General features: G+C 34.6%; 2 protein-coding genes across 2 annotated transcripts in view; both read left to right on the plus strand.

The window, feature by feature from the left end:
* Positions 1–4042, plus strand: part of BBS5 (Bardet-Biedl syndrome 5) — a 29080-nt gene extending 25038 nt beyond the window's left edge. The window contains exons 3-5 of the mRNA XM_019633297.1: positions 1777–1860; positions 2806–2829; positions 2980–4042. Coding sequence (XP_019488842.1) covers positions 1777–1860; positions 2806–2829; positions 2980–3081 — 210 coding nt within the window. The 3' untranslated portion in view covers positions 3082–4042. The remainder of the gene's footprint in view (positions 1–1776; positions 1861–2805; positions 2830–2979) is intronic.
* Positions 4043–5940: 1898 nt separating this feature from the next.
* Positions 5941–10762, plus strand: part of KLHL41 (kelch like family member 41) — a 24075-nt gene continuing 19253 nt past the window's right edge. Inside the window, exons 1-2 of the mRNA XM_019633299.1 lie at positions 5941–7159; positions 10534–10691. Of these exons, the coding sequence (XP_019488844.1) occupies positions 6050–7159; positions 10534–10691 (1268 nt within the window). The 5' untranslated portion in view covers positions 5941–6049. The remainder of the gene's footprint in view (positions 7160–10533; positions 10692–10762) is intronic.

Genomic DNA, 10762 nt, shown 5'->3' on the forward strand with positions numbered 1-10762 from the left:
TGATGGATGCTAAATGTTTCTGTAATCTCTCGTGTCGTGTAACGTGGGTTTGACTCAATCAATGCCTTTATTTTGTCATCATCAACCTCGGTGGGCCTCCCTGACCAAGGAGCGTCGTTGAGATCAAAATCACCAGCATGGAATTTTGTGAACCACCGTTGGCACTGATGTTCTTGTAGAGCATTGTCACCATAAACTTTATGCAACTTTTCACAAACTTGATGCGTGTCCTTCCCTTTATGGAAGTGAAACAGTAAAATATGGCAAAAATGCAGTTTGGTCTGCTATCTTCAGCTTGTTGTAAAATCTCCAAAACTCAATCAAATCGCTCAATTTTTTTTTAGAATGAAGCTAGAACTGTCAGCTGTCAAATGACATAGCAATAACATAGATGTGAATGACTCTAGTACTTCCAAAAATTAACTAGTGCCATCTGTCGCAAACATATGTCATGACTTTTCCAACAACCCAATAGGTTAAATTATTTGAAGATAATCACACGGCTGTGAACATGGTTGAAACACTGAGGCTAACCTCACATTATGGAATCAGGTTACTGTCTTGTAAAGCAATACACTTCTACTCTCACCCCTCCCCCACCAATTACCTATAAATAAAGTCTAAATTCTTTGGGCTGGTATTAAAGAATTTCAGTAGACTTCAGTCTACCTTTCCCACATTATCTGCACAGCCATAGTGTCTGGTTATGCATGTTGTACACTGCCCAACGCTAGAGAACATTGTTCACATAGATTTTATGTGAATGATGCTGCTTGGTGTTGTTCAATACAATAGCCCTATTTAGATCCTTCTGTCTCATGAGACTCTTATATTATGACCACACTGGATTATTCATCATTCTCCAGCCTATCCCGTTGTTTCGTACCTTTCTGGATGCTGATACCCACTGCCAGGAATACTCATTCCCCTAATCCTACCTATAAAAAGCATCCTCATCCTAAAAGCCCTAGGTTACATACATGCCAACCTTTTCTTCATGGAAGTTTGTAGGATTCACAAGCCAGAAGTTGTGCTGTCTCCAAACTTTTATTATAATAGTTACTGCATTTGTTACAGCTACTTTGCATAGGTTGAACCATATTGATATTAATATTTGACCATTTTCGAGTAACAAAAATGGCAATTTCACATGGTTCAACCTAATATTTAGTTATTTGTAATTGTGATTTATCCTTTGTTCCACTCCCACTAGATTACAAACCTTTTGTGGGTAAGGGCAGGGACTTTATACCCTTAGTAGTACTAGCATAGTGCCTAATACACCAGAGGTACTTAATTATTTGAAAAATGAATTAAAATATGAGTGTGGTATTTTATTCTGCTTTACCTTAGGAATATTGTAAACAAATCTTAGCCCTTTTCACAAATTAAATGTAATGACAATTTTAAGGAAAACTGAAAATTTGCTATTATACAAAATTAGTTTTTTTTAACTATGTGAAAGAAAATCAGATAAGTCCAATAAGAGTTTTTTCTTTAAGGATATCTCTAAGTATCATAGTGAGTATGTGTAAATTTGTCATTTTAATTCTTTTGATGATAGGGACTTCAGATTTAAAAGCTTAGGTTAACTGACACATTACTCAAGTTAGTTTTAATAGAATATAAATTATGCAATGATTTTTATAAGACTTGAGTAGTTTGTAATTGTATTATCCTTTTACAAGTATTTACAATTCTCACAGCACATTTTACTAAAATTATCTGTTTAATTAATATTGTCTCTGATGCATTTTAACATCTACTGATTTTCAGCCACAGCCCCTTGAAGCTCTGACAGTTGAACAAATTCAAGATGATGTGGAAATAGACTCTGATGATCATACAGATGCCTTTGTGGTGAGCATCACACAGGAGAGCTACTAAGTTCCTGTGCTTTTTTTTTTTTTAATCCAAGTCATGTTTTACTAAATAATGATTTAAGTGTGTAAAACACCATAGAACTTCAAACTTTTGAGAGTATCTTAAACATCAGCTGGAGGGTAATTTCTTTTTTAAGGTAGGGATTGTATGTGTGTGAAAATACTTTTAAATTACCCAACTAGGAAATAGTTTGAGAACATAATTATTATAAAGATTTCAGATATATGAAAAGTTTTTTCATACCTTAGAATAATTGAGCATGTTAAAGTTAATTTAAAATCTATATTTTCTATAATTAACTTTTATGAGATGGACTTCTCTTCAATATAGGTATATTATCTTAAAATGGGTATCTATTTGAACAATAAACTTTCCTGTTTCCAAATTTATCTAATTAATAGCCAAAATAATAATAATAATGCTTATATTGTGGTCCATGAATCTGACCAGAATGCTCCTCTGGAAATAAATATTTTTAAACAATAATGTGAAATTAGTATAAAATAGTTATAAACTACTACTACTATCTTAAGCTATATGCATTTGCTGACACATTGAAGCACTGATTGTTTTGTTTTACCAGCGTCTTCTTCTAAATAAAAAGGAGGGATGAAATTTTATACCTCCCGAGTCATTTTTATCTCTTTTCAAGTTAACAATGCTAATTATACACTAATAACACAGCACAGTTTTTAGAGCTTCAAGCATAACTCTTGAATATTTTAATAATTATTGACAGAAAAAGTGAATTCCGCTACCAGCACTGTAAAGATAATTGAGAAAACCATTAGACACATAACAACAGAATATTAAATACATTTAGTCACAAAATTGTTCTGTAAATTAAGTACCTTGTTCCTTAGCCCACTGACCTATTATATTATGTTGATATGTAAAAATATAATTTTCTTTGTCTTATAGGCTTATTTTGCTGATGGCAATAAGGTAAGGATATTTTACCTATAGTGTATGAAAAAAACTTTCTATTTTCCAACATTTAGTATTCACAAACTTATGTGAAACCTATTTTTTGTTTTTTTCCTCTTCCTTGCCCACCTTCTCTATTCCCATCTTATCCTCTTACCTCCCCAAAAGCAACAAGATCGTGAACCTGTATTTTCAGAAGAACTGGGGCTTGCAATAGAGAAATTGAAGGATGGATTCACCCTACAGGGACTTTGGGAAGTAATGAGTTGATCTTGAGTTGAGCTGGATTTCTTTAAAGATATCTCAAGGTTAAAGATAGTAGCCGCCTGTTATTAGGCATGAAATAATTTTTACATTTACAGAAATAGCTTTTAAGAAAGAGTTTTTTAATGATTAAGGAAAAACTCACTTATCTAATATTTTACTGCCAGTTTTCTAAAAATTATATTTAAAATTGTAATCAAAATATATCTGGTTTGTAAATATGTTTATTTTTTACCTAATACTTGTAAATTACTAGTCTGCAGATACTAAATGACTGTATCATGTTGGGTTTAATAAAGAATTTATGCAGCATCATTTAATGTTTTGAAAGTATTATTTAAAAGAATAAGACTATTTATATATTCTTATGGAATTATCAAAATACAGCTTTTTAAGTTATAAATATATGCTTTAAATATATTATCACATTGCTCGAAATGTAAGCCAACTCTTAATATAAATTATGACTCTTAAACTTGTCATTTTTAGGTGATCATTTTTGTAAAAACTAAAAATTACAACTAACTCTTGTATATATCAACTCCTATAAAGTTTTGGGCACTGTTTTGTAAATAATTTCAATATAGTTTTAGCAAGAATACATTTATTTTGTAAGTAAATAGTTTTAAGTAGTTTGTAAATAGTTCATTTGACTGTCTCCTTGTTTGTATTCATTGAAAATTTTTTGAAGTTCTCAAAAAAAGGATATTATTTTCAGATTTTTTGGTTACATAAGATTTGGTGACCTCTCTGGCCATCAGTGTTTTTTGCCACTGCTTCGGTATAAATTAGCATCATAGGGAACCTTTGTCAAATCATTGAAATTAGCCAAAAGAGCCCTCTTTCTCTAGAGGAAAAGGAGTGAGCATGTAAAAACGTTTAACATAAGGTTCAATTGTATATACAACCATAAACACACAGTACAACCAAATGCTAACCTGAATCTAATAAAAACCAATGAAATAAAGCTATACAGTGGTTTCTTTACTTAAATAGGAAAGGATTTCTACATTTTTAAGGGATGGGGTTATAATAAACAATCTATATTGGGGGGGAAAAGGTTGTTGGAAAAATTTATACAGGTCACAAAATGCTACCAGGACTGTTGTTGAAATAGTTATTCCAGCAAAAAAAGACTATGAAATTGCCAACTAGTAAGGAATAATCTTAAATGTCATATCATGGTGTTTGCATCTGACTCATTAATCTTTTTAAATGTTAGGTGTTACGTGTGAAGAGAAATGAATCATTTATTGTTCAAACAAGGGAGCAGCTGTTTTTCTAGTGTGTTAAAACCTTAGTGGCATCTATAAATGGAAAAAGAGTCAATGAGCTCTTCTTTCAGCTGTTGTTTTAGCAGCTGACTGTACCACTGACTTCACCATGATGTAAAATAAGGGAAAAAAACCTTTACTCATGGAGAGATCTTGAAGTTTAAAAATACATAATTCTCCGATCTACGCGCATTCATTCATTCAACAAATATAATGGAGCACCCACAAGGCCCTAGAGTAATAGCACTGAACAAAACAAACAAACAAAAAAACAAATCCCTGTCTTCATGGAGCTTATGTTCTTTTGATCATATTTAAAAATTCCGACCTTTGGTTGTCACTTTGAGGGGTAAAAAGTATAACTATTACACTGTGTTGTACACCTGAAACTAATTTTAAAAATTAAAAAAGAATTCCGACCTTTGAAAATACAATATATCTACAGCCCCACTGAGTTTGTAAAATGTGACAATATAATTTTATAAGAAAATATTTCATGAACAAGTAAATGGTGGTATCTGTATGTAAACGAAAGATCAATGTTCTTTCAAATCATACCTTCTGCATTCCATAATTAATATGGTGTTCTACTATAATCAACAAATATGATTCCATTTACACATAGTTTTTTGTTTTTTTTTCGTGTAAAACAGCAGTTTTCTAAATTGTTTAGGGTGATGTAGCACTTCGTCCTGATTTGGCTGGTCTGTTGGTGACATTGTTCTCATGGGGTTACATCTGTTCTATTGTTAAACTTTTTATTTAATGAAAGATCATCTTCAACACATTAAAAATCACAGAATATCTTTAGTGATCATATTGTTTGTGTGGGTTTTTTATTTCCCTAGTATTGACTTTAAACTATTTTTTTTCTGGTCTTGATAATTCCTTTTAACCTTTTGCATTTATTTTACTTGTTTTGTTGTTGTTATTGTTTGCCACATCAAATACTTTGTAGAGCAAGGCAGGGTGTGAATAAAGTAAATAATTTTATAATTTAATTCAATACTAATTATAGTTTTGTTCACTTAAGAATGAAATTCTTAGGAAATTAGTTTCTCTGCATTATTTCAGTTATGATGGGGTATCATTTTTAAGGTTTAAAAAACTGTATAGTACATAAGTAGAAGTCTTTAAGTTTCCTACTTTGAAAAAAAAATTTACATACCTCCCTGTGTTAAGTGGAAAATAAAAATCTGTGAGTAATTTATTTGAAAGGGGTATGAGTGTTCAAATGAACTCATCTTATATTCTTGATGTCTGCTTCATTAATCCAGATAGCCTGGTAGCTTGCCACTAGACCATTTTAGTGGGCTGACTCATTTTTATGATTCAGTTTTATTAGTTCAATAAACATTTTCTTGTGGTAGCCTTTATCAGCCTATTTTCTGCTTTCTGTATTTTCAAGCTTTGCACTTCATTTAAATCTCTTGTTGTTTAGTTGTTTCCTTAATGATAAAAAGTTTCAGTTGTTCCTTTCAATCTCTAACAGCTGCAAGAACAACTCTACTTTCCAAACTAGCTCTCATACATTCGTACATTCCCGTTGTTCGAGTTGGTATCTATATTTAGCTGGTGGGATTAAATTGCAAGGGCTTCAAGCTGGGCAAAGCACACTGATCTGCCTTTTACAGAGAGAACTGTGTGCGGTGAGGAGCTAAGCCTTCAGTGTTCCCTTCCTTACCCAGGTTACTCACAAAATGGATTCCCAGAGGGAACTCGCAGAGGAACTGCGGCTTTACCAATCCACCCTTCTTCAGGATGGTCTAAAAGATCTCCTGGATGAGAAAAAATTCATCGATTGCACCCTAAAAGCAGGTGACAAAAGCCTTCCTTGCCACAGACTGATTTTGTCAGCTTGTAGTCCTTACTTCCGTGAGTATTTTTTATCTGAAATTGATGAGGCGAAAAAAAAGGAGGTAGTACTAGATAACGTGGATCCTGCTGTACTGGATTTAATCATCAAGTACCTCTACTCTGCCAGTATTGATCTCAACGATGGAAACGTGCAAGATATTTTTGCATTGGCCAGCCGCTTTCAGATCCCCTCGGTGTTCACTGTCTGTGTTTCTTACCTTCAGAAAAGACTTGCTCCTGGTAACTGTCTAGCCATCCTAAGATTAGGACTTCTTCTTGACTGCCCAAGACTCGCCATCTCTGCCCGTGAATTTGTGTCTGATCGCTTTGTACAGATTTGTAAGGAAGAGGACTTTATGCAGCTGTCTCCCCAGGAACTGATCTCAGTCATTTCAAATGACAGCCTAAATGTAGAAAAGGAAGAAGCAGTATTTGAGGCAGTGATGAAATGGGTGCGAACAGACAAAGAAAACAGGGTTAAAAACCTCAGTGAAGTGTTTGATTGTATCCGTTTTCGCCTTATGACAGAAAAATATTTTAAAGATCATGTTGAGAAAGATGACATCATTAAAAGCAACCCAGAGCTCCAGAAGAAAATCAAAGTTCTCAAAGATGCCTTCGCAGGCAAACTCCCAGAGTCTAGCAAAAATACAGAGAAGGCCGGGGCAGGTGAGGTGAATGGAGATGTCGGTGATGAAGATTTACTTCCTGGTTACCTAAATGACATTCCCAGGCATGGGATGTTTGTCAAAGACCTCATCCTCTTGGTTAATGACACAGCAGCAGTGGCTTATGATCCCACAGAAAATGAATGCTACCTTACTGCGCTGGCTGAACAGATTCCCAGAAATCATTCCAGCATCGTGACCCAACAAAATCAGGTATATGTGGTAGGAGGACTATATGTGGATGAAGAAAATAAGGATCAACCTCTACAGTCATATTTCTTCCAGGTAAGAAAGGCTATTTTCATATAAGAAGAGACATAAAGGAAAGATGGTTACCATCCAGTTAGCTGATTTGTGAAGTATTCAGGCTGCTTGCATTTTTTTCTACTTGATATCTTATTCCAGTCCAAAAACAAGCTATAATTGATCAAATTCCTACTATTTTCCAAGTTTCCTTGAACTGATTTGAAATTCTTGGAGGTAGCATTTCATCTCTTATTTATAGTTACTGCTTATAATTTTGTTGAAAATGAAAAGAAATATATTTTACGCACTTTGAATTACTTTCTAGGAAAACCTGCACAGTGTCACTAATATGAATTGTTGGACAATATTTAGAAATTTTTACTTACGTTAATTTTTTTGATAATTTTTTATATATGACAAATAATCACACTTAGACATTATTACAACTTAACCTGTTTTGTGAAACCACAGAAGTTTCCAAGAAAACAAGTCCTCCTAAACTAATAGACTCTTTGTAGTTTGTTTGAAGGGAGTTTGTTTCATATTAACACATTGTACTTTTATCAGTTTAAGAAGGAATCAGTGACTTCACCTTTATCTTCAATAATACCAATACCAGTACTTTGTAGCTTACAGCTAGCTCAAAGAGTCTGTTTAGTCCATACCTACTCATGGATGGGGTTTATGGACACTTGAGTTGGAGAGATAAGTAAGTGTAGCGTGTCATATCACAGTCACTATGCACTGTCAAAGTGCATGAATTTGTGCATTCACAAAACACTACATTTAACCGGCTTTTTCTAATCTTGAAAAATGTCATTGTAATAATACATATTAATCATGCTTCTTAATTTTCAGCGTTCCATTGAACTATGTTAACTATGAAATATAAAAATAAAATAGTAGAAGCTATAATCATAAATCTTTGAATATGGGCCAGAAATTTTCCTAAGCCCTAATTTTAAATTCAGATAAATTTCAGAAAGGGCAATTTCAATGTAAAAGACAATAATTATATCCAGGAAGTAAAAATGACATCAAAACACAGATACCTAGAAATCATAGATCCAAGGAATACTCCTAGCCTTATTTTTATTCTCTTCCATCCAGTTACTACCCTTACTTTTATTGACACAGCCTCTCATTTCTGGTTCAGGAAACCTGCTTGATGTTCTTCAAGGCTACAAAAACAGTTATACAAAGTTGAAAGGGTCAACTCCCTGTCATTACTCATGCCTTACTCTTTTTAAAAGGCACAAATAGTGGAACGAGATGCCAGGATAGAAACACCTGACTATAAAAGAGGGTAATGACTAATAAAATATATGTATGAGAATTTCAGGTTTTGCATTTTTTTGCTTGGTCACAATGTATTAAGTTAGGAGTAATATGACCTTTGATCATATAGTGTAAATAGATTATGAGAATTTTTTACATAGGGAAGATTGTTTTTTTTCATAGAGTTAATCGATTCATCAAATCTTTGAACCACACCACATATTAAAATAATCTAAGTCTAACCCCTAATTTTAAGGAGGAGGAAACTGGGGCCAGAGAGGTTAAATAGCTCAGCAGCTCACCTACAAAAGAGACTGGCAGGCAGTTTCCAGCTTCTTCTCCTTTAGGAAGTGCCCTGTGAGGGGCAGTATGGGATGTAAACAGTACTGTGCAGCATGGGCAGTAAACCCTCCAGCGTGGGATTATTGTGGCTGCTGTTCCTATTTTTTTAATTTATTCTTTTTTTAAGAAATATTATTGGGGAACAGTGTGTTTTTCCAGGACCCATCAGCTCCAAGTCAAGTAGTTGTTTCAATCTAGTTGTGGAGGGTGCAGCTCCTTGGCCCATGTGGGAATTGAACCCACAACCTTGGTGTTATGAGCCTGCGCTCTAACCACCTGAGCTAACCAGCTGCCCCTGCTGTTCCTATTTTAAAAGACAAACTGGATTTATGTAGCTGGTATTTGAATATCACTTAAAGGCTCTGTGAGCTTGGGCAAATTATTTAACCTTTCTGTGTCTCAGTTTCCTCATCTATAAAATGGAGATAATCAAAGTGTCTATCCTGAAGGACTAAATAAGATTACCTATGTCAAGTATTTAGTAGGAACTCTGTCACAGAGTAGAAACTCCATAAATGTTCATTATTATTTATACTATACTACATACCACTTTCTTATCAAAGGATTTTTTTCAAGAATGAAAACATTAGTGGCCAACAATCTACATATTGAAATTAGTAAATGCTAAGCTAACAATGCATGTGTGGGGATTAAACCACTCATCTCATCTAGTCTTAATTAGTACTTTGCTTTCATCAAGGTTACTAGAACGGATATAGATAGGTTTCCACAGGGACCCCTCCCAGTACCACAGCCTTTAATATCTGCATCTAACCTTGGTATCCAATTATTTTGGGTTTTCTTCCTTTTTCTTCTGCTACATAGAAGTAGCACTAGAGAGACCAACAAATCTGTGGCTGCACTACCTCAGAATGCAGTTTTCTTATTCCTTGGTGTCCTAAAATGAAATGTGGAAAATCTTAAAATTACCAATAATGAGTAGTAATAGTAAATAATAAGCTGAAGCTTATAGCTTATGCCAACCATACCAGAATCACCTATCCTGGGGGCATGGGCACTTAGAGGGCTGTCTTAGGCTTGCAGAAGTGGCAGTAGCAAAAATAAGTGAAGTTACTTCCTAATATAAACCGAGAGAGAGAGAGAGAGAGAGAGAGAGAGAGAGAGAGAGAGAGAGAGAGAGAGAGAGANAGAGAGAGAGAGAGAGAGAGAGAGAGAGAGAGAGAGAGAGAGAGAGAGATGGTATTTCAATTGACTCTCAACGAAAGGCTGGGCTATAACACCTGCTTATATCAGAAACTAATAAACCTAAACATTTTTGAAGGAAAGAAAAAAGATATTGCCTAATGTTCCAGTTGTCTGTGGACTGAGCGACAGGGCCAGCTGTCCCGGATGCCGGCTTGGGGAGCATGTTAAATATAGCATGTGGGGATCACTCACATTCTGTGACTCCCTGCTGTGACAATCTCTCTTTCCCAGCATCGTAAAAATATTATGATTCCTGTTCAAACTTGACCAAAAGAACATGGGAACAAAATCTGACAAGAAACTTCAGCTCTAACTCACCTCTGGTGACTCTCTTCTTTTTCCTTTCTCGAAGTCCTGCACAGTTTGGTACTTTCAGCTATTTTGGTAAGCCAACGAGATTTTCTCATTTTTCTAGGTTATTCAGAGGTAACATATGAGACTTTTGGATTATAGTTTTACTTTATTTGCAAGATCTTTGACTACCTCAATGAATTCTAAACCACACACAAAGTATAGCACATTTTCTAAGGTACACCTGCAACTTTTTTCTAACAAGCTGCACAACTCCTATACTTTTTTTCTTTCAGCTTGATAATGTAGCATCTGAGTGGGTTGGACTTCCACCTCTACCTTCAGCAAGGTGTCTCTTCGGTCTGGGAGAGGTGGATGACAAAATCTATGTAGTTGCCGGCAAAGACCTTCAAACAGAGGCTTCGCTGGATTCAGTGTTATGCTATGATCCTGTGTAAGTTGGCATGGCATTCCCATTTCCTAAGCATTCAGGTATATGAGTGCCTATAACACAATCATATTTTC

Source organism: Hipposideros armiger, unplaced genomic scaffold, assembly GCF_001890085.2.
Source record: "Hipposideros armiger isolate ML-2016 unplaced genomic scaffold, ASM189008v1 scaffold_1283, whole genome shotgun sequence".
NCBI lineage: Eukaryota > Metazoa > Chordata > Mammalia > Chiroptera > Hipposideridae > Hipposideros > Hipposideros armiger.